At 40.2% G+C, this 25308-nt stretch overlaps 1 protein-coding gene across 2 annotated transcripts in view; it reads right to left on the reverse strand.

Moving 5' to 3' along the window:
• ZNRF3 (zinc and ring finger 3) overlaps positions 1-25308 on the reverse strand; it is a 64309-nt gene that overhangs the window by 22758 nt on the left and 16243 nt on the right. For both annotated transcript variants that reach the window (XM_050980717.1, XM_030231814.2), the window contains exon 2: positions 7020-7145. In XM_050980717.1, coding sequence (XP_050836674.1) covers positions 7020-7145 — 126 coding nt within the window. The remainder of the gene's footprint in view (positions 1-7019; positions 7146-25308) is intronic.

Raw genomic sequence — 25308 nt, forward strand, 5'->3', positions numbered from 1 at the left:
ACCAATGGGCGAAGAACTGAGACATTAATGCACTAGAATACATACATTCTTGTGATATTCTTAATAGTCTCTGTGAGAGTTTCATATCCCCACTGAACAGTTCTAAGGCCACAGCAATGCAAACATTAATAATGTATAATTAATCTGTATAACCTAATTCATGTCACAAATATGTCCAACTCAAATGTTCAAAAACTAACCTGCTAGAATTTTAAGTAGCTCAGTCAGTACTCCCTGCACTGACTAAAAAGCACTTCCTACTCATTTTGAGTTCACAGTAGGATCACTTGTTTCATTTGGAGTAATTTCCTTGAACTCAGTACAAATGTTAAATCATCATGTTATCCAAAACCACACCTCTAGATATCACCTGCTCATCAAAAAGATAAAATGTTTAGAGCAGAAAAACATGTTCTGGCAAATTACCGCAAAGCAGTAGGATATGAAGCACAATTTGTGTAATTTTTTTTCTATTTCCTTCCTTTCAGTCTTGTGAAAATCATTGCAAAACATTCCCACTTTATGTCTGTAATTTCTCAGGATCCAGCTTTTTACCACTGTCAATTGTATCTGCCCAATTTTATTCTGAATATTGGAGTCCCTCTGATGCAGCTCTGGTTACATTCCAAAGTTCTCCAATTTCTTTCAAAGCCTTCTGTCTCCTAGTGCACCAAAATTAGGCATGTCACTCATCTGTGAAGTCCTAAATAATTCCATTCCCTGCCTCCATATCTGCTCCCTATTTTCTTCACTTTCTGGTCCATTTATCTGATTCTGCTTGCCAGGCTTCTTTTGTGCTCATTTCTGTACTCCAACACAGCAGCACTTACTTGCTCTCTCACTTTTCTGTTTTAAACTCTTGCCACTATGCATTTTTCCTGTTAGAGAAATAGGTAGAGTCTGCATGTAAAACAAAAACAACTCTCAATGTCTGAAAGGCTTACAAGGCACAGAGAATAATGAGGGTCCAGAAACTTAAGATACAAATAATAATAATATGTAAATGCTTCATGTAAGTGGAGCATGCCTTAAATAATTGTTCCTTAGTCTTTACCCTTGACTTCCATTAGTTTCACTGGGAGATCTGACTGAGCTGAACTCCAGTAACACATGTAGTGCAACAACAGCTGCTTCTTTAGCTTAAGGGAGAAGCAGCTGTGTTCCACAGTTGGTTAAAAAGGAGTGAAGATGGTGCTGGGGACTGCTAAGGACTCAACTCTAAAAGTGGACTTTTATTTAAAGTAATCAATCCAACAATGGCAAATCTAAGGAGTGCCCAGAGGGAGAAACACGAGAGAGGGCTTTGTTCATGAATAGCTGATGCTTTTCCTAACTGTGCAGGCAGCATGGAAAGCAAGTTAGGAAAATAATACAGTAGCAGATTGCTGGCACTAGTTACCAATGGAAAGAGCTCACCACTAGCCATGAATGAAAACCTGACAGAGCTACTTCTCCTGAACTGCATAACCTGATTCAGCCCTTGTTTGGCCCTTCCTTTGAGCTCTCTCCTCTTTGGCTTTGATCCAGTTCCTTTCTTTCCTTCTGCATCTTTCACCATACAACCCATACACAAACCTTTCCTCTCCCCACAGTTCAGCTGGTTTGCCTGTCAGTTCTCTTTCCTGTGCTCAACCTCTCCCTTCTCTCCTCAAAGGGACTGCAGAAATTACAGTGAAATGCAGAGATGGAATGAGAGGATTTAAAGAGGGAATACATGAAAAAAGCACTTATAAACTCAAGAATTCAGTTATAATGATGACACTGCTGTTTCATGCAGTGGCCACATGTTCTAACACTCTTAGATTGCAGCCTTTCTTCCTTTTTTCTTTCCCATTCAAATCCTCTTCTTCATCTGTTAAAACAGGCTTGTTGTTGGAGTATGGTCTGTGGGGGGTGAACAGGCAAGGAGATGGGAAGCAGAAATACACTGAGCTTTTGGCAAAAAAAGCTCTTTTTTTTCTTCTTCTTGTCTTTTTCTGTGTGCCATTAAGAAGAGCCATCTTCTTCCTGAAAAAAACATGTATTATCCCCTCTTCTGATCTCATCTATGCTGGAGTTTTGTTAGAACTCTAGAAATCACAGTGTCTATATGGTGCAGAGGTCTGATCACACTGCTAGCACTGGGGAAGAAAAATTAATGTCAAAACATAAATGACATCAAAAGTACTTGCAAAAATAACAGTATCACTTCAGATATAATTTTAAAACATGTTTTATGGTTGTTTAAAATGGATTTTAACATTTCAGGTGTCCTGGAGATTATAAATGATGCTGAAGTGGGGAATAACAAGAAACAATCATAATATTACAGTACTTACGGTGTTCTTTGGTTCTTTGGGAAAATTATCATTTTCTCTTTCTCAATACATTCTTTAGAACAAACACAGTAAGGACAAACACAAACATGGCAGGGGTTACAATTATATTTCCCACTGCATGCAGCACAGGACTCAGCACAGGGTGCCTTACTGCAGCTGTCTTACTGCAGTTGAAAGTATCTGAACAAGCAAAGTTTTGGAAACATTGACCAATGGTTTTAGGCATGTCCCTCATTAATTTTAGATCTTAATCTATGGCATAGTTCAGTCCTAATTTCTGAACAAGTTTAGCATAGAAGAGCGTTTGCCTAAATTCAATATCCATTTCTACAGGAAATTATCCAAACTGTCTATAAAACTCTAAATACAAAGAAACAAAAAGTATACTTATACTGTCAGCAGCCAACCTGAGCATATAACTGAATGCTTAATTTAGGCTATTAATATAAAGGTGTAAGTTGCTTTTGTTTAATTTGCCTTTTTTTATTAGTTTTAGTAACTCTGAAAGAAAAAGATTAAAATGGACTCCTCACAGGCCTTCTTGTTTCTCAAGTCTTAGAACAGATCTCTCTTTATTCAGGAACTAAACTACCAACATAGCCCCATAAATTCTCATTTGATTACCTTATAGGAATTTCTATATTTAAACTAAATTGTCAGACAACAGATTAGGAACCACAGTTCAACTGTTAAGTGCATTTTCAAGTAATGATGATTTTTGCCCCAGCCTAACTAGTATAATAATAATGATGACAAGGTAAAAAAAGAGATTCTTCTAGTTAGTACTTGTGTAAATTTCTGTAAATAAGCTCTTAGAAAAGAAGTGAATGGATATTGGAAGAACTGCAGGAACTTCCTCATATTACAGATTTCTTTCATCTGAAGAAAACAGGAAGCTGTAGTAGCAGGGACATCCTGTCTTTGTTAGGTTATACTCAGATGTACATCCTCAAATACATCTATCCTATTAATACAGAAGAAGAGCAGTCCCTGGAAGAGAAAGAAGAATGAAATCCTTTCTTGTGGATTTCCAATCCTGCAGAAAGGGAAGAAGTGCTACTTTTAAACAAATCTTCAGCATTTTCTCACTATCCTGTACTGAAATAAAAAAACAATGGTATTGCTGAATTGTATTTCACAGTCTTGACAGATGTAATTTGCTTTGAAAATTACTGGGGTGGGGGAAGAACAGGGGTCTGCATCTTGGAGAGTACAGGAGACATGCAGGTACAGTGGATCACAGAATCCCAGAGTGGTTTGGGCAGGAAAGGACCCTAAAGAACACCCAGTTCCAACTCCCCAGCCCTGCCAGGATGCAGGCAGGCAATCAGTATTGCAGGCAACCCTGCTTCTCCCTTCCTCCAGCACAGTGCCACTGCTGGAGCAGTGAAGGAGCCTCATTGTGCTGTGTGCAGAGGGAAGGCAGGAATTCCAGGAGGGGAAAGGTTCCCTTTGAAGCACATGGCACGAAGAGCTTCCCAGTGACCATGGCAACAGCTCAGTGGGTTCCCAGCCTGAGAACCAAGTTACTACAGCCATGCCTCAAAAACAAAAAAAGTCTGAAAGAAGGAGAGAGGGGGAGGTGGGGTTGGGGGTGTGGGGGGAGAAGCTGAAGCAAAATTAGCCTGGCAGAAACTGAGCGGCTCCCTGGTAGGCAAATCCAGCCAATAATGCTGCTCGGGTTCACGGGGTTTCCTTTTCATTTCCAAAAGCTTTCTTCTTCCTCTGTCATTCCCCTTCTAGCCCTATTCAGGAGCTCATAAGATCAGTAAAACCCAGGCCTTTGCTTTGCCTGCATGCAGCATGGCCTCAAACAGGGCTGCACTGTGATCAAAGGTAATGGTAAAACACAGCTGCCACACACACTCCTTGCCTCAACCAAGGCCCAGTTTCCACAGGCACTCTTAACAGCAGAGACATTTTTTTAAACACTTTCATATCCATTACATCATATAAAGAAGGACAAGCAATTACTAAGAAGGATGAGCGATTATAAAATCAATATGAATTACAAATCAATATGAAAATTACAAAATCAATATGAAAATGGACACATTAAATTCTGCATAGCTACCTGTGGATAAACAACTAGAACAGAACTTCTAAAAACACAGGCCAAAGTTTAACTTTAAAAAAAAAAAATTCAAACAAACAAAAATACCACCCCTAAATCAAAACAGACCTCAACAACCAAAACCAACAATAAGAATAAAGCCATACTAAACTTTTTTACCAGATTAATGTGTCATACAATTTACCTCTACAGCTTTTAACTAGTCTACATTCTGTTTCACCATATTCCAAACTTTTGACAATATCACCTCTATGATGCCCCACACTGGGGTCAGGATGAGGAACAAACTGTAGGTTTGCACTCCCTGATTTCTTCCTCCTTTTCTGTATGAAAAAAATTCCAATTCCTTTCCCTGTTCAAGACCAGCTATCCTCCATTTTCCTTTCTTTTCCTTCCCCTACTCCCTTCCTTTTCTTTTTCCTTTTCCTTCTATTTTTCCTCTTCTCCCTCCCTTCCTTTCCTCTCCTCCTCCCATTCCTTCCCCTTTCACATTTTCTTTTAAGTCAGCTGCCAAATCCTAAAAATAACCAGAAGACACATATACACATGCAGCAGGTTTGATATTTACCCTGGCAAAATAGTTTACAGGCCACACTGAATCCTCACATAGCAATTTGTGTACCAAACTGCATGGAAACTGAACTGTTCAGAGACCCAGACAATCACAACATAACTTATTCTCACTGCTAAGATAACCAGGCTTACTGAACTGATAGAACTGAAAGAAGCTCAGGGCTGATGCTCCTGCTGCTATCTGCACTCAACAATATTTCAAGAATTCTGAGAAGTCCTTCTAAATTAGGACATAACTTGAGCAGAGTGAGAACTGAGCAGAAGAGTTGCTAGCAAAAGATGGAAAGGAGAAACTACAGAAGAGAGCATGAAATAGGGAAGATATATTTCAGGAAGAGAAGAAAATCCAGAACAATGAATGCAGTGCAGTATTGACTAGAACCTTGGCCGGACTTTTTTCACCTGTTGAAACTGCTACATATAAACCACATTTGGAACTCTCTGCCCTAATTCTCTGGTCACACCCTATGTCACATCACCATCATTATGCATCAAAGCAGATGCTACAGAGCTCCTGAAGCAAAGCCACAGTCTGTTGCTCAGCAGGCCAAGCTTTAGGAAGCCAACATCAGCAGACACTGAGCTGAACTTATTCTGGAGATGGGTGTGGTTTTGGGGACAGGAGGAGTATAGAGGACATGGGATATGGGCACATAGCAGTGGGCCAGGTATAGAATTTTAACTTTTTTTTTTTTTTTTTTTTGTGCTGGGTACCTCTGCTTCAACTTTCTTTATCCATTTTGCACATCTATTTCATCACATAATTTTCAAGAGCCTGACAGATGGGACTGACCAGACTCCTTCCTGAAATGCCTTGCCTCAAGATTAAACTTACTCCTGGAGTTTGCTTATGGATCAGTAGGCATACTTCAGGACTGAATCCTCTCTAATTCCCATCCTTACAAGACCTCATCCTCAGATTTTATCTTTCTAAGACAAAGAAGCAACACCTAGAATTTCTGTCATACAAAAACACTTTTCCAAGTTAAAAAAAAATAAAGCTGTATTATGCTGAAATTCAATAGAAAGGGAAGCCACTTCCTAAAGAGATGTTTTTCCCCATGTACCACAATTTAAACCTGCAGCAACTTTTAGACAAGCAGATGGTTTCCCATTTCCTTGGAAAGGTGAAATTTTTAGAAGTTTTGTTTATAAATTTACAGAGCCAAGTTTTACATGAAAAAATGTCAACCTGCAGTTTTATTTTCTGCTTGATCCATTGCTAACCTATAGTCACCAACACAATCCAAATTTAGGCAGCTGGATTTTAGGATGAACCCCTGTTATGCAGTAATTTTCAACTGCTCAGTAACTGGTAGAACTTATGGCCTATGCTCTTTCACACACTTTCAAACCCTCTAGACTTCAAATGCCAACATATAATAAATAACCTCAATACTCAAAACTTCTAAGGCATGAACAAAAGAAGGTCACCTTTCTGCTTTCTTTTTTTAACATATCTGGGAGCAGTAATGGCATATTAGTGACTTTACCCCATAAAACAAAGAGAAACGTTTTGCATTTAATTTAAGATTCCAGAGGCCCCATTCCATGGGAAGATTCGAGGATTATGAAAATTTTGATTTTTTTGACCAGTACAATAAGATTCACTTGTTATTAGAGGTATTTATCCTGCAATGAAAGTGAATAAATCTTTCTAGGTTACAAAGCTTCTCTTTCCCCAAAAAGAGGAAATTAATGCATGCATTCTCAGATAACGGTGCCTAAGGAAAACCAGGAAGATGCTTTCTCATTTTGACTGCTTTGACCAAGTAGAAATCACAGCTGCTCCCTTCTACTCCAATACTGCTTCTGCTAAAAAGCCATTTTTGCTTTCATCGTTCTTATGTTCCTACAGAACTCAAAAAGGGAATGCTCAGCTCTCCATCACCATCTCTATCAACTGAGTTAGGAGAGCATCCTTCCCTGAAGTACCAAGAGTGAAAACAGGCAAAACAGGAATTTTCCCTGGGTTTATTTCTTGCTGATTTTTCTCCAAAAGGAACTAATCCTTCCAAGAAAGATTTACATGCAGCCCCAAACTATCCCCTTACCTTTCCTAAGACAGTGAGGCATGGCTTAGGCTCCAACTCTGGCTGTTCCAATTTCACCACTCCTACCCAGCCATATTCATACAGGTCTTCCTCATCATTGCTATTACACAGTCCAAGTGGATGCATCTGAAACAGAATCAAAAAGAAACTTTTAGCCAAACATTAGAACTCAAAACCATACAGACATATAAATAAAAATGTTAAGAAATAATAAATTAAAGTATATTTGTTTTAAGTTAACATACACCAGAAAAACTGAAAGGTAAGGCTGCATATATGAAGAATTCAGTATATTTCTGAAGCATGCCATGAGTACAAAATCTTTGCAATTTTAGTTAAGCAGTCATCTTGCTTATAAAAACATCATTCAAGGCTAACAATTAAATGTGATTTTAAGTCCTTTGCTCAGATATAAAATACTTAACTAGAAAGGCCCCCCTTGGTATTACAAGCCACCTTTCCTTGCAAACCGACAGAAATAATACAAACTGCTCGGCAGAGTCCCTTATAAAAGCTTTACACATCATTAAGATCCAGACCCCATGTTTCAGAGCCATTATCACCTTTTTTTTTTAAATAATTGCACAGTATTAACAGGCTGTCATCCTTTGAAACAAGCCTGTCATGTAAGCCAAAGTAAGACACAAGAAACTTCCTAACCATTGTGAAGCATTCTCTATTGTTTTCTGAACCCAAATGATGTGGAGGGTAAGGCTATCATGAAGTGAGAAACTTCAGTCTCCTTTCAGACATTTGTGTTTCTTACTCTAGGCAACAATATGTCTTTGTTTTAACTTCAAATATTTAATCTGTTCCTCCTCCTTCCAACACTTGGTGTAGTTACTCTAATTAGAGTAGTTACTGTAATTTTATTATGGCAAGGATATTCTTACACATCATTTGTCTTTTCCAAATCTGCTGTCCTTCCTCAGGATAATATCTTTGTGTATAAACTAAAGTGTCACACATCTCACTTCTTGTACTGTATACTGTCTTCTTGTACTCTTTTTCCTTGGATGTTTCACAGACCCTTGTCTGTTTCCCAGGCTTTAAGATATATTCAGAAGTCTGTGCAAAAAAAGTCTGTACTTCATCCAGTTTAGTGTCTTTCCTTAAATCTCAACTTTATCAAACTAGCTGAAGAAAACCAGGAACTGATACCAACACTATGACAACTCTGCTTTCTGGTAGCTGATTATAATAGGAGGAGATTATACTGCTCAATAATTTACATATATATACCCCTCACTAATCCATGCAAAGTAGCACCATGTAATGGCCCCTAATCCTACCATCACTTCTGCATCACCAGCTTGTCGTTTTGTCCTTTTCTCCTTTTCTCCCATGTCTTGTACCCTGACTTCCATTTTGCAAGTGATACAATACATGGAGTGCTATTTATATTATCTTGTGGGGCCCTAACTTTCTGAATAACTTGGGTGATTACTGTAAAATATGGGAAACATGACAGTGAACTGACACAATACAAGGATTTTCCTACCACTTGTTATTTTTCAAGATTCATCACCAATCCATTCCAAGAATAAAAAACAAGCCCCACTGTACTAGGTAGGCTCCTAATTTAGCCATTCTCCCTTTCTTTTTCCCCTAAATGAGTTACTATCACACACTGCTGAGCTGTCTACCATCTCACATGGATGAGCAATTTAACTTAGTGCTAAAAGCTTGGGGGAAGTACTATCACTGGAAGATAAACCACTCCATAAACTCAGTATCTGATGGATAAACTCTTCAGCACAGACATAAAAACAGAGGATGGAGTCAGGCAGAGTGCTCTCTCCTAAACTGCCAGGGCAGGTATACCAACATAATCAACCCCACAGAGAGTCCACAGGATCCTTTAAGCAAACACAAAGCTTTAATCAATATTAAGCATCTAAAGAAACAGAGAACCATTTCCTTGATGTAATTCCCTTGACATAGGGTGTATCAATTGAGCTTTGAAACCATAACCCATATCTAAGAAGTTTCTAGTTCAAAATCCTTGAAATATGCTGGGGTACTTTGCACATGCCTGAAAGGGTAAAACTGAAACCACGACTCAGGTGCTTTTATCCAAGGTTACAAAATCTGTATACATTGCTGAGGGTCTAAAATAGCTTTATAAAGAGCTGCAGCAATTTTATGTGGGTTAGTGTTACAGGGCAGACAAACATTAAACCAACAGATGAAGAATACTTTACTCTGTAACTCTATCACCTAAAAATCCTGATGATTAAAAGAGAACCTTCATCCTTTTGCCCTTTTTTTATGTCTGCCAGTTTAAGGCTTTATAGTATTACAAAATGCTGTATGAACAGCTCAGGATCTTTCTACACACAGTCTCGTGTATAGAAAAGCTTTGGTCTTTTTTCCCCAACCACAGAATAAATAACAGCTCTACCCACTTGAGTCCAGAGAAAAAGGACTTAAGAAGGTAGAAGGCCAAAAGAACAGAAAATTCTTTCCACTGCCACTTTCCTCAGGAATACTGTTATTCTGTACCAGCTTCCAAGTGTGAATGACCCTCTGGATCAGACTGACCAAGCACACTCTGCAGTTTTATCCCTGGAAATCAGTATAAACCTAAAAGAGCTTCCTCTCTTCCTTTTACAAACATGTATTAAAGACACAGAAAAAACCCAGAATCAGCACCAAGGCCAATAAGACATGGGCTTCAATGACAGAAAACTTTCTGTCCAGAAAAGCACTCCAGCACTCCAAGCCACAAGTAGTTGGTAGATTCTGCTTGGATACCACAAGCTTACATTGCAGTGATCTCTGTAGATCATGACAGATAAAATATACTGTAATTTTCCAAACCAGAGATATCAACTAGAAGTGCAACAAGAGCATGTGAATTTAAGAATTCAAGCCTAAAACACTGGTGTTACTTCTGATTAGGTGCCCACATGGAATGAAACACCATTCACTGGGGCTGATGGTGCTTATGACAGGACTCATCCAGTGCAAGTGTATGTCATGTCCTCATGGTTTCCTGTCACAACACAAGTGAATTAATCACTGAATCACAGAACACAAAAAAAGTAAGGCTAAAACAAAATATCTGTCAGGCCCAGAGAGGATCCAGGGTGTTTCTCCTGTTTCTCCATCAGAGACATCTTTTAACACACTAAACAAAAGAGATGATGAACAACCCACAATGGCAACAATAAAACTAATTCTTTTCTGTGAGGTGGAAAATTATCAGTAGTTTCAAACTGTCACAGTAAAAAGCAAATTCAAAACACTACAGTGCACAAGCCTCTAAAAAGGAGCAGGACTATTCAGGCTTTTTGTGAAAACTTGAACTCTTTATTGCTGTACAGCCTGAAACAACAGACACTCCATATAGCTTTCCCACCTGGAATGCACTTGGCATGGATTCATCTCTGTCCACATGAATTCACATTCCTTCACTAGACAGGCTTTTGAAATAAAATTTATGAGGTTTCGCAGTGCTCAAAAGAAAACATAAAAAACGAGTCAACCTGAATAGGAACTCTGTCATCAGGGAAAGCTTTCTCCTAAACCAGGTGTAGCCTCTGGTAGCTGAAAGGAAGAGAGTTCCTTTCCTGGCTTACCCCAGGAGTATGGAAGCAGAGCCTGATAACTCAGTTCAGACCTCAAACACTTTTGGTCACCCAGCCCCTCAGTGTCCTGCCACCACTTCCAAGCTCTAGGTCTTGTTTCCTTCCTCCAGTCCCTTTTCCCAGGGAAGCTTCTTCTAAAGGAAGGATCCAAAGTCTGAAGTGTATCAAGGCTCAAGTGAAATTAAGGCAACCAAACAATGGGTTTTACAGGAAGCAGAAAAACCATTAGTGCACCTCTGCTGGGAGATCTGTAGTAGCATCTCCCCTGTCAAACCAAACTTATTAAACACAAAAAGTGGACTGAGTGTACATGCTTTATCCAAACTGCAGTAAGTCACCAAACAGATTTTGAACAAATAACAACTTCATTCACCAAAAAGTACTTGAGGATGCAGAGTGTCTGATTCAGAAACAACCCACTATTTTGATGCTAGACTCTCCAGAAGTTGGATGGAATAGACATAGGGTAAAAGGGGCACACTCACAAATACAGACATATTCCTTGGAGATGCAGAGAATTAGGCAACCATTAGGAGCTCAAACAGGCAAGAGATGTCAAGACTAACAAGTATATTAACAGCAAGAAGAATTGCAAACAATAAATGTCTGCTCTTGAATGGGGTTAGCACAAAGCAGTAACAAAGCAAGCAACCAACAGCTGTAAGGAGGATGGAGTTAGGAATCATCCATGCAAACCTGGCAAAAGGTGTCCAAGGAATCAGAGGATACCTCCAGATGTCTAATTAGAGCTGCCTGCTGTAATGGCAACATCAAGCTCTATTATTTTTCACAGGTCATGGAGATTGGGGGAAAACCCCTGATGCTAGGAAAAGAATGCCACACTCATCTGCAAAATCCAAGAAGACAGATCTGGAAACATATCTCTACTTACTCTTCTGTATTAGCACAGCAAGCTGTTACCAAAATCTGATTTAAGGTTCTTGACTGCAATATTCCAACCCAGTATTACTAAGACTTCACCAGAAAGAAAAGGCTCAGGCCTTAACTCCACTGGGTCATGCTGTTAGAAAAAGGCTTCAGTAGAATGTGCCATTACACATAAGCAATTCAAAACTGTACAAATAGGGGGAGGAATTTTTTAAGAACTAAAGAAAAGGGTTTCTTTTAAGAATAGTTAGGCATTGCTATTGTTTCTGCAGCCTCATGATAAAACATGAGTGGTTTTATGCTGTCTGCAGCTGGAACACAGCAGCCTTTTTGGAAAAGGTGAAAGCCAGAAGCATTTCCCCATCCCTCTGCAGCTTTGCCATGCAGAGAAGAATGTTTATTCCCCAGCACAAGTAGCAAACTCCTTTAGGATATGGTTTCTTTTCCCTTTCAGGGATATTTTTTTCTGTTTTAAAGAAGAACATCCTGCAAAAAACCAAAGTGCCACAAAATGTAACACGATAGGACCTGAGCATTTCAGCAGGGCGCTTTTCTTGGCTATCAGTTGTGACCATGCTGTCCAGCCCAGTGGTCAGCACCGAACCCACAAGTGGCTTCCACTCAACTTTCTCTACAGCAAGAGCATCAGGCATTCCTGAAATCCTCTCACAGTCCACTTACTCCAGGAAGTATGCCAAAAGGGATGATGAGAAATCCAGCCTGTGCTGTAATTGAATGTAAAAGCAGAGATACTCAGTTGAACACATCCACCATGTAGGAGAGGCCAGGCACATTGTACAATGCAGCAATGCAGACTGGCCACTGCTACACAAAGTCCACCAGATCCTGTGAAAAGGAGCTGTAAGTTTTGAAGAGCAGCCAAAGGAGGTTTTTTTAACTAGGGAACCAGATCTTAGCACTGATCTAGTTCATCAGCAAACTCAATTCACCTGTGCCATGGTCCAGCTTCAAATCCCTCAGGAGAGGAGGAGAACTGCCTGAAAGACATTCCCAGGCATCCTCCTGCTAGGACTGTCCCAGCTCAGAGACACTACAGATATCCACAGCATGTGCACAGTAACACATGTTTACAAACCCAAATTCAGCACATTTGCACCAGATTTGCTGCACAAGCAGGGATTGTACTGCCTGAGCTTTGCAGCTGAGCAATCTATTGCAACAAAGCAGCTGGACATAATTGTTCCAAACACTTTGCAAAGGAAGCTCCTGGCCCATTCAAACAGAGAACTCGTGTCTCCTTCCTTAAAAGCATCTCAAAAAGCAAAATTCCTATGAAAGGATGTACATACTATGGACAATTTGAAGGAAGATTTCTTCTCTCAGGAATTTAAGTGCTTTGATTACACTGAGTTCTCCTACCATAGTATTGACAGAACCAAAGGAGAACAAAATCATAGTTACAATTGTGACTTCCCTCCCACCCACTTTAAACTGGTGGAAAGATGCTGGCAAAAAGTGAAGGCATAATGTCACTAAGGATGGGAGAAACTAGAGAGAAAATCTGGAATAAAATGATACCTTCATAAATTACTTTCAGCAGAAGAAGGCCAGTAGCTACATGATAAAATAATTTCTGGCTCTATAACAAACAAGACAGACCCCCAAAACACACTAATTACCAAAACTTCAGACATAATCATAACTGGCTGGGAAAAACAAGATAATCTTACATCTCATGAAAAACTGCATTTGTCCCATAGCCCTCAAGCAGGGACTGATAACTCAAAATATCAGGTCACTGCCATATAACCTTCTTGGCTTAAGTTAAAGGCCTGATTTGGAGTTACCAATACTTTGCAACTCAGTTTTCTAGCAGAAAATGGAGTAGGAAGTATGAAGACACCCTGACAAGGACTGTACAACAAAATGGGATTTGTTCAACCTTAGGGAGTGTTTGGGGCCCGGAAAGAATGAATACAACCAATCAACAACAAAAAAAAACCCCCAAACAAACAACAACAAAACCAAACAAAACACTAAACCCCAAACAAACAAGCTACCAAACCCAGCTGATGGAAGCTGTTCATATAAGGAACCCTAAAATAAATTTCCCTCTGCATTCCTTTCCCTAAAACACAGAAGATGCACATTTAGAAAATTTGGCTGGGATGAAAATTCCAAGACTTTTAGGAGGGAATCAGTAGACAACACACACACGTGCACATACAGAGAAGGTAGAATTTCATTTTACAAAAGCACACAGCTCTGAGAAGTCTCAAAACTATTCATCTGCCAATTGACTTTTAGCAAGGAAGTTTAACAGACTGACAGATCTGATGCTGACCCAAAATTTCACAGTACTGAGACTCCAGACCAGCAGTGACTGTTCTTTGTATGTGCACACTGATTTGAGACATCCAAACTCACTGCAGTTCATTTTTCTGACACCTGAACTGCTCTAGATCCTGGCTTTCCAGGCAGTCCTTGATGAGGTAAGAGGTGACCTCTGACAAGAGAAGACATTATTTTGTGTATTTTGCAATAAGCTACTAACAAGCAGAGCTGGTTTGCTTGCATTCAGGTTTGTGGGGAACTTTGCTAGACAGAGAAGTGTAGGGGAGGAGAGAAAGAGGACTTAAAAATAACACAAATTATTTCTGTGGCATCATTTGGGTTAGAAAGTGAAGATCCAATTAAACAGCAGTATGAGGATATACTAATTACATCTGCAGATCACAGATACTCCTACACCCTATTCTTCTAATTTTGGGTGGAATGCTGCACTGAGGCATTCCAGCTGCATACACAGTTACATCCAGATTATTTTCTTCATGTGTACTGTAAAATACCCTCAAACAGATATTACTTCTGCCTTTATTCATCAATATTCCACATCAATATCAACTACCATTTTGCTGTCCTTGCCACACTTCAATGCAGATTAATTTAGTAATTGAGAAAATTTAAAAAAGGAGATGGTGAAATTTGTAAAAGTGTGTAAACACTGTTCCTTACAATGCTCTGTCCCAAATAACCTCACCTGTTCACCTTCCACCATAGTGAAAATTGGATGTGTTTGATCCCCTCTAATACCATACTTCTTACCCTACAGCTACTGCCCCTACAAGACCCTCATGAAGGATATTCTCAGTATTTAGCAAAGTCTCATTGTCTGGATTTCCAGAAGCAATCAGTGCCCATGCAAAATGTGCCCCAGACACAGAGCTCTAGTGCCTCCCTTGCCATCTCACAAGGTGGTGTCCCCAAGAGGAAGCATTCACTGGGGCAAGAGGGAGGGAAGAGCAACAGAGAACTGCACACAGAGAAAGGCTGCACTATACCTAAGAACAATATTGTACCTAAAAAGAGGGATGGGGGAAGGGAACTAATGTGAGTAGATTTTTACAGAAGAACGCAGAGTCCTTACCACAACACTAATCAAACTTCCTCTGTCCCATATACACATGCCAAACAGGAACTCTGTCTTTCTGCCAGAAACCATTTTCCATATGCATGACAACATTTTATCTATATAGAGAGGTAAAAGCCACAGAGGGAAAAAAAAAAAAAAAAAAAAAAGGTGAGAATGCAGAAAGAAATGAGGCTTAAAATGCACAACACTCCATTCCATCCCCCTTCCCCTCACGCCAACCTCTCATCTATAATCCAACACAAGAGAGACAACAGGCAAACAGCAAGAGGTCATCTTCAAAGGGCTGGTTGCCAAGGGAGGCCAGTGGAAAGAGAGAAGGCATGTCCTCATCAAAGTCCAGCAGCTGTGGGAGAGCCACAGAGGTGCAGCTTCCCCTGGGGCTGCAGTGAAATTCAGAGATGGAGGATAAAGCTGGAGCTGGCAGTATAAAGTGGGCAGCTTTGCACTTTGCTTCAGGGAAGCACAAAAGAGAAGGGTTAGGATATTTTAATCCTTCTCTCCACCCATTTTTGCATTCGAGATACTTGAACTACTGTTTAAACTCATCAAGATACATGGTGTAAAATATGCTGCAGTAGGCAGCAGGATCAGCTTTCTACTGAGTTCAAAATTAAAATTTTATCTCAGTGACTATGCTTAGAAGAGGGATGGAAAAGGTACAGCAGATAATGCACAGCCAGCTGTAGTTTCATTACTGCTCACAGAAAACATAAATACCTCTTCACAGTTGGAGCCTGGGAGGCAGTCACACAATAAACACTGCCTGCAAACACTACCCAACAAAATCTGTGTGATTTTTCCAGGAGAAACTGTGGAATAACAAATAACAGACCCCTAGCTACCTGCAATATTTGCATCAAAATTAGAAGGCAACATAAGAGCAATCCCAGACTCTGCTTTTCAGAATTCTCATAACTTTTTGAGGCATTTTTTATTAAATATGCACATGATGACCAAATGTAAAAATTAAGCCCCTAGCCCTCAAATATAGGAAAAGCAGCTGCAAATGCAAGCAGTGAAATCTAACAGAAGAATTAAAATCTGAACACAGAGAAGTATCAAAATTGCTCTATTATGAACAAAAAAATTAAAAATTCAAGAAATAATTAAAATTTTAATGTTGTAGTTCTCAAAAGCCAGGAGCTACTCTATTTTAGAAAACTCATTTCTTTCCCTGATAGAACCAGTAGTTTGTTCTACTTTTCTCTTAAGTGTCTTAATTAGCTGACAGAGGTTAAAAATACAGTTGTTGAATTATCAACTAATGGTAGGATAGAAATAATTTCATTATATTTACCTCCCACATCATGCTCAGTATCTTCCCCAAAACAGACAAAGAAGGGAAGCAGCTGGCATCTGCTAAGGATGAACAGACACAATTCTTGAGCGTGTGTTTTGGAGCATGAAGTCTCAGTTGCTGTCAGCACAGTAACAGCCTGAGTGCTAATTCAAATGGCACCAAAGCTACATGGTTTGAACAAATCCTCTGGGCTGCAGTACAAAAAAGCTGTCAGCAAAAAAGCTTTTAATATTTAGAAAATTCTTGATGGCTACCCTTGACAGCAAGTCAGTTAAGAAGTACCACTAGGGAAGGAAAGACAGATACAGTCAGCTTTAGTCAGCATGAAAAATAAGTTTTCTCAAGGCTGAAATGTAATAGTTCACAGCCTAAAGATCAACTCTGTTCCTCAGTTTAGTATGGGAACTGATTTTTTAACATTTACATGCCCACTCTTTTAAGAGTTTATGAACTGTACAATCTCTGGCCAACAGAAAAGTTCCTTCAGCCTGTGCTGCACAAGATGCTCTTTAAACTTTTTGAATATGATGAAAAATTAACAACCTAAAACAGAACACTGGTTTTGTGTCTTTCAGAGTGATGTGATGGAGACAAACAAATCCCCATCTCAGAGCTGTGCTCTCAGCTCAGTGGTGGAATAGGGATTTCCCAGCTCCCAGAGCCTGCAGCACACCCCGAGGCCCAGCAGAGGTGGGATTCCAGCAGTGCCTGCTCCCACTGCCCAGACCAGACTTTCCAGCACCCACTCTTCTTCTCCACACTCTCCCCCAGCTGCTCCTCCCACACTGCATTATTTCTAAGGAATTGTATTTATTCCTCTGTCTTGATATGAAAGTACCTGTGCTGCATGCTCTGTTTAGTCTTTCCTCATTCCTCTGCCATAAAACCAGTTCTGACCCAGTCTACTGCAAATCCTTTCACACATTTCTCCCTCAAAACATTAGAGGAAAAAAATATTGGAATCAGCTATGGGTATTATGGGTCTTCTTTACTTCTTTGTTATGCTGCTATTAGACTATTTAGGACACCAACCCTTACTTCTTACTTTTGCACAGATTTCTGTAACCTTTAAGGTACCTAAATTTGAGGATAACTATCATATTCTTGTGTTGAATTTTGTCATAAGTTACAAAGCACTCTCCTGGTCTCTACATTTAACTTTAGCTTACACTGCAACAACCAAAAAATGTTCCAAGAAAATCTTTGTGACAGTTTACAATCTGAAGGTTCACCTTCAATTGTTTCTCAAAGTTTGCCTTTTGGTCAGATTCTTTACCTTTTATAAGCCATTCTGGACCAATACACAAACCAGTAAAGTTTACAGAAGTTCTGTTTCCAACTCCAGCTGTCACATGCCTTTTCATATCCCTCTTTCCCCACTTTGTGCTCCAAGCTTTCTTCTCCAAAACTTATCATTTGACCTTCCTTTCATGTGATAACCTAGATTACTTCAATGGATTGTACTCAACTTATGCCCATGGGAAAACATTTTAAGGTGCTAGGTAACTTTTAGAATGAAAGGACCCAAAAGGGAAAGCAGAGGTCTCCAAATAGGTGTTGTTTGATTTCAAAGTGTCTTCTCTTTCTCCAGCATCAAGTTCTCAAGAAATTACTTCCACAGCACCCTTCATGTACCTGCTTTGCACATTTTCCGGCAAAATCCAAACATCACACCCTGTTTTATGTGCAATTCTTTGTCAGTTCCAATCAGCACAATCTCTGACCTATATCCTGTGGAAACAAGGTGAAGACAAAGTCTCTTCTGTGGCTACACAAGATGAGGCTCAAGAACAGGGTGTAACAACAGAACACAATCTCCTTTGCTGGAAGGTGAGATGCCCCTGCCCAGAGAGGAACTGAGTCCTTTAAAAGAAGTACAGGCCAGTATGTAAATCAGGTGCCAAGAGTTGCTCCTGAAAACATATTCAGGTTTAACATTTGGCTATTTCCATAAAAGAAAAATACCTGCAGCACTGGGTTCTCCATTTCAGGCAAAGCAATGAGTAATGCATTGTTTCAACATTTTTCATTACAAGAATTCAGTGCACATTGCAATCTTTCATGTTAGCAGACAGAAAGCACTCAAATCCACTGGGGAAAAAACGCCCTTCTTAAAAACTACCACCTGATGGCAGCCTGTGGCTTCGCTCCTATTGTTCCAAGTGGCAACTGGCAACCATTTTGAGTGAGATTAGCTCTACCCTGAGTCACCACTGAAGAATGCTCTGTACTAGAGAGAATGACTTGAAAATAAAAAGCTATGCTTAATTCTAACGTAGCACATTGCTGAACTAGTCTCTGCAAACATTTCACACGCTGTGAAATTCATCCTCCCTCTTTCAGGCCTAGTTTGTTTTGTTTTGCACAGGAAATAACCAACTTAAATGTAACACAGGCTCCACAACTCAGTCCAGTGCACAATTCATACAGATCAAAAGCTGACTTGATGGCCAGTTTCACTCCCTGCTCACAGCCTGTGCTCTGACATCTTGAACCAGAATCAGAACTATTCTGCACTCAACTAATTATCACTTCTTTGCTCTTTTTAATTTATCAAAGGCATTTGCAGGAACTTAGCACTTGGTGCCTGGAGGATTCAATTAATGTTATTTAAAGCCAAACGAACAATAATGAAAGTTTCTGGAATTCTGGAGAGCTGGTGCACTCCCTTTTCATTACAAGGGGTTTATTCCTGATCTAAGAGCAAAATTCAATTCCACTTTGAAAAAAATCTACAAGAAGTGAACTGTTTTACAGAACAGTAACCCAAAACAGGTTTTCTCAGCTTTTTCTGAGAAATATCAATGTACAAACTTTATCATATTATAGCACCCTATGTATGGGTAGAAAAAAACAGGTACCAGAAGTTTCTAAAGTTAGATTTTTACCATAATTAAAATAATTAAAATCATGAGCCCAATTCAGCCTTAAATTTCAGATGCTTGTGCTGTATTTACTTTTCCCATCTCTTTCCAGATGATTCCTCCTTCATATTGTCACTAATCCATTGCCTCAATTCTCCTCCACCACTTCACTCCCACCCCATGCTGTCCCCTTTTTTCTCATCCAACTCCTCCAGCCCTGGCATACCACCCATGCTAATAAATCCAGTCAAGCCTATTGGCTTGGGTGTAGTGCTGTGTATCTCCTGCTGGCACACCTCAACACTGAGGTATGCCTCACTGATTGGGAAATTAACGCTGCAAACTGCACTCCAAAAACACAGCACTGAGGGGTGAAGGAGTGCTGGCTGCAGGACATTCCCCTCACATGTCAGGAAGTTTGGACAGTGCAGGGAATGAGGTAAGATACTACAAGAAAAGAAAATACAGTGTTGTGGTTAAAGCAGCTGAATGCTTCCCAACAGATGGGATTTGCTTCCTCTGCCACAGGATTCCTATGCAATGTTGGGCAAGTCAAAAGCAGCCATGCAGGGTGTGACCAAAAATCCAACCAGCACAGTAACCTATCCCCAACAGTTGCTAACTGCAGAAATTTGGAGAATATGAAAAGCAGAAAATACAGCATGATTATGCTTGAGATATAGCCTCTGAATTATGGCTATCTGTGATTAAGACCTCCAGAGCTGAGATTTCACCCAGAATGCTGTGTTTAAGTAAGTAATGCATCTATGTTCCATGTTTTTACCTAATTCCTTTGGAATGACACACATACTTATGGCTTTTACACCATTCTACAGCAAGAAACACAACTACTGTTTTTAAAATGTACTTTCTTTTGCTTTACTGTAACGCTGTTTTGTGAATTTCACTGAGAATGCTCTGATAATTGTATTGCAAGGAACAACCAATAATTGTTCCTTAATCACTGTCTTGGCATCAGATTTTACTCCAAGTCTCTTGTCAACAGCCTCTTTTCCAAACTGGTAAAATTCAGTTCTCTTTCAATGAATGTCAAACTGTTACATGACTCAGATGATCCACAGCTTGTGATCTATCTGTTCCATTATCTACTCTTCCCTTCCACTTCTATGATGCACTGCACTTTTATTTGCAGCATTCAAGCTCTTGGAGCCCAGTGGTGCTCACCAAGTCTTCTGCTTTGCTCTCTGATAATTTGCTCTCTTACCTTTCCTACAAATTCCATGAAACATCCCATGAAATTTTTAATGGGAGGATAAGGTTTTTCAGAGTACACTTTATTCTTAAGAAGGAAAAGAAGTCTTACCCACAATTTTGAGAAACTTTTTATGATGCTTCTTTGTTCTTCCTGGTGCATGCCTCCAGCTTGTATTACAATTAACCAAGCTCAGCACTGATAACCTGCTGTACATACAGCTGTGACTTGGGAAAATCCCTTTCACCAAGGTTCATAAAAGGCACATTCAACCAGATATAAACAGTGGGAACACAGAAAATGTGACAGATGCAAAAATAAAACCAAAGTCAGTGGAATCTCTGCCCAATCATGAAAACAAACAGGAAAGGCTAGGCACTGTGAAAAGAACAAGCACACTCACAAGCACATCTTTGCTCTCCACTGCTGGGGAGCCTCTAATTTTGTCTGCAGTATTTAAATAACACTGAATTGGTGTTCATTTTTAAAAATAAATGTAAGAGTCCATTCCATCAAGCATTTTGAGAATAGCTTATCTATCTATAGAAAGCTAATATATATCACAATCACCAAAGGCCACATGAGAAAAACATCTGTGCCTGGAAAAGCCATGGTTAGGATGCTTCATTGACTGTCACACAACATGCAGCCTCTTTCAGGTAGCTAACAGTGCAGCAAAGTATTTACATCAGTCTTGAAACAGTCATTCCAGTTCAAGAAATCACAATCCCCCCAAAAATACACCCATTCAAATAAACTTCTCTTTGTATGACGAGGCCACAGACAGAATTACTGTATTTATACCTGTAACACTGTTGTTCTCTGTAAAAAGTTAGCACATTTCCTCCTAGATTAACAACCTTTTTTAGTTTCTTACACAAAAGAAAATCTGAATGAACAAATCAGACATTGTAGCTGACAGTGCTACAGCTCTGTTCCTATATATACTCCCTCAGGCTGGAGTCTGAGTAAAACCTGTTCATGATCAAACTCATCTGCTCACTATCATCATCAGCTTCCTGTTCATTCATCAGTGTATGAATGGTTACAATAGGGCCATCAAGACAAAAGATGGCTTCAGAGGGAATGTCTAACAGAGGAAGAAGTTACATCAGCCTGACGCTCCTTTGTTCACAAAGCTCTGACCATTAATAGCAGCTAAAGACAAGGCAGCTGCTGCACAGAATTAGGAAGAGACAGAAAGAACAATTACTTCCTGGCAACGTTTTTTTCCCCCTGCAGCTCAAAAAAAAAAAAAAAAAAAAAAATTCACACTGAACAGTAAGAGAATGAGAAAAATTCTGGAGATTTAGTTGTCTTCCCTCCAATCCTGTTAGTGAGCAATTTAAGTTGGTACCTGTCAGACATGCCAATAAAACTGCTGTTCTACACCTCCTGCACTACATGCAGCAACATGGACTCCACTGCTCTTCAAAAATAAAGTGCAATGTCACTGTGTGCATGAATCCCAAAACCAAAACAGATCTTCTCTGTCTGCTCTCAAATTTAGACAACACATGAAGTAATGGACTGGAAAAAAATATGAAAGAAAAACCCATCAAGGGCTCTCCTGTAGAACTTGATCCTTATGGGAAGACCTAAGCCACAAGCTGGCAGAGCCTGGAAGCATGTACTGCAGAATTCTCACCATATGCCTGCTCTAATCTTACATTCCTTCACAAATATCTGCTACTGGGTTCTGCCAGAGTCACTGGAGCAGAGGAACTTTTTTGGTTAACTCAGCATGGCAGTTGTGTTAATTCACTTGGCTGCACGAATCCAAAGGCCACAGATAACTGCTGGCAGAAGTGGCTGCACAAACTCAGCAGAGCATACAGGAAATCAGCTAAAACCTCTTTTTTTCATTCTGTTGCTCACCAGAAGCAAAGAATGGGGATGCCATACTGATGGCAGAACCCATCAATTTACCCTGTTCTATGGGCAGAGAAACCTCTGCTTTATTAACTGTCCTCTACAGACTGGAACAGTCTGTCCTTCACAAATCTGGGTGGGATTTCAAAAAAAATGTATTTTAAAGCAGAAAGCCATGGTAACTACTAGGATTTCCATCCCAGAATTTTTCTCTAGCCTCTGTGTATGGTGAGGGGAAAGTGCCTGCAGCACTAACACAAGTACATGTCAGAGCCCATCTCAAAGCTCTGTAAGATGTGCAAATTTCCTGGTGCCTGAAGGTTTGCTAAGGAGAGACCAAAATCAGAGAAATTTAGGTGTATTGCAGCACTATCTATTAGTGTCAAGTATCAAATCACACACATCTGTAGAAGCAGCATTGCAAAAGAGACATGCAGGAGGGTGAAGAGAAAAAGTTTTGATGCTGACCAGCAAAATGTAGAAATTTCCACATGAGGCAACACAAGAATGCCAGTATCATCCCACATATTCCACAACAAAGAGGATGAATCCCTATTTCAGCAGGGACCTTACTGCTTGCCTTGTTAAGGTAATAAACTGATTCAGCAGACTATAAATGTACCTAAGAAGAAAGCATTAAAGTTAACAATATAAGCAGTCACCTTTCCCTCATGATAGATTTTCAAACTTCAGAGAACCACAATTTTGTGTACTAATCTGAACTGCACTGCAAATGGTCTCAGACCTACAGGGGAAGGAAAGCTGTAGATTTTGCCAGCAGAAACAACCACTTTGATCTCTGGCATCCTGGAAAACATTTTGGGACTGAGATAATCCCATTAAGTCTTTCTTCTAAAACAATCAATAAGTGAAACAATGCAAAATGGTGAAGCTGATTTTAAGTTTTGGAGTTAACAGCTTCCGAAAGATTTACAGAGGGACAGGTTCTGCCTCCCCCTGGACCTCCAGTCTATACCAAGAGATGCATGCAGGCTTTGCTCAGCATCTAAGCAGAAGAGCTTGTCCTGCCTGAGCTCCAAACATGTGTGCAATCAATGTAATTATATTCATTGATATGCATTGCCTTTCTGGTAGTGGTTACTCATTCAGGCTTTGAGTCATGTCTTCATGTAACTTTTGGGTATCAGACTGTGCTAGCTCAGGTCATCCCCATACACCACACAGGCACACTCTTGGGTGGAAATGCTGGACTACCATGCTCTAGGTCACAATTTCACAAGGTTGCCCCTGAATTATAAAGGTGGGACCTTTATAAGCAAAATGAAGGTTCAGAAACACTTCTGCAGCTGTAGCATATAAAGTGAGGTCTGTAACAGAGAAGGTTGAAAACTTCCTCCACCCTTGCACATCTGTTTCAGAAAAGTCCCACCTCTTCTTCCCCCTTTCCACAGATAAAGGGGGAGAACAACTGTTTCTTTCCAATTCACAGCTTGTGCCTGAACAAGCCTGTGCTTCTTGACAATGGATCTGGTTTATCACTTCCCCTCCAACTCCACCTTGCCTGTGCTTAACTTCTTTTCATACAAATCCCAGAAATTTTTAACTGGCATTCTCAAAGAAAACAAAATAAGCTTCCACTTTAATAAGGACAGCAGCCTGAAAACAAGCATTCCTTCCTTTGCCATTTTCCTACTTCATTCCACATGGACACCACAAGTGAGAGAACACCATGTGCAGAAGTTGTGCAAAGTAAAATAAGAAAAACTGTAACTTTGCAGATACTTCAAAATGTTTGAGCTCCAGACTCTTCATGAAAACCTTCTATATAGTGAGGTATCCCTGCTCTATCTCTGTGGCACATGCTTCACCTCTCTAAACAAACAAGGACTGTCTTTGTGCCTTTGTTTAAATTAAGGGGCAAAAAAAAAAAAACCAACCTGTCTCACAGGCTGTGATTACATCAGCAAGAGCATTCTCCTTTTCTCTATCAATCCTCCCTTACTCAGGCTTTGAAGAGCCTCTGTGTGCTGCTGCCACTTCCTTTGATCTTTCTATTTTATGCCCCAGGGCCAGCCCTGATAATATCTGCTTTGCCTGCACAGTTTTGGAAAAGGCAGCAGCACCCATTCCTGTCCAAGAGCAGCTTTGTGAACACTCTGAAGAGGCATGTGTGCCCTGTGATCCCAGAGCAGCAGACACACAGCACACACAGCCACTGCACCAACATGTGGGCAGCCTGCCTGTGCCCTCCTGCCGGCCTGCAGCTCGCTCCTCTTAAAGCATAGATGACCCTGACAACTTAGGGTTAGTCTTTCAGCTGGGCAAAGCAACTGCAGAAACCCCAGAGGAAAATGCTGCCTGTTTTAGCAACTGAATTCTTGACACTTTTTTTGTTCAAAGATAAAAAAAAAGGCAGAGGTAGAAAGCTAAAGACTGAGTGGCAGAGCAGCAGGGAAAGAAACAGAGATCCCACCAACAGCCAAGTGTCTGATTCTGAAATGAGTAAAGATGAAAGGACACTATCATTATTACTACTATTATCATTATAAATAACTCTAACTTGAAATTTGGAGATCTGACCTGCAGCACTACCATCATAGTCTCTTCAACAGATATAGCCAGGTATTTAAACTGTTACCCCTCATTAGCTGTTGGGGAAATTGCTTTTGATTGTCCCTTTAATGGCATTTTGCTAGAAGGAAATTTGTTTTCTTCAGTTTCACGTAATGGCATCTCCCAAAAAAATGCATGACAAGAAATTATTAATCCAAGAGACAGTGCTGCCCTAGAAAAGCAGGGAGCAACTTCAATCTGTCTAGTTCCACTGCTGGTGCTGGCAGGAGACACCACACGTGTCAGAGCCAGTGTGCAGCAGGTTTTGCCCATGGCAAGGTTTGCTCTGCAGAAGAGCCCCCAGCAGTGCCATGCACAGCTCTGACAGCAGAGGACACACAGCTTCCCACTGCACAGTGCTATTCACCATGGCTTTTCTTGCAAACATCATGGCTCAGTTTCCTCCATGTGGGGCAAGTGCCACTGCTGTCATTCCTCTGTCAGCTCTACACTGAGAGCTCAGCTTGGCTGAGCTGGAACATCAGGCCTGAGATTTCACAGGCTCTGGCCAGCTTTGGAAAGCTCTTTCCAGACAAGAGTTTGACCTGTTTTACACCACTCAGCAGAAGTGAATCCTTCTCATCCCAGACA

This window comes from Serinus canaria, chromosome 15 (genome assembly GCF_022539315.1).
Source record: "Serinus canaria isolate serCan28SL12 chromosome 15, serCan2020, whole genome shotgun sequence".
In the NCBI taxonomy this organism is placed as follows: domain Eukaryota; kingdom Metazoa; phylum Chordata; class Aves; order Passeriformes; family Fringillidae; genus Serinus; species Serinus canaria.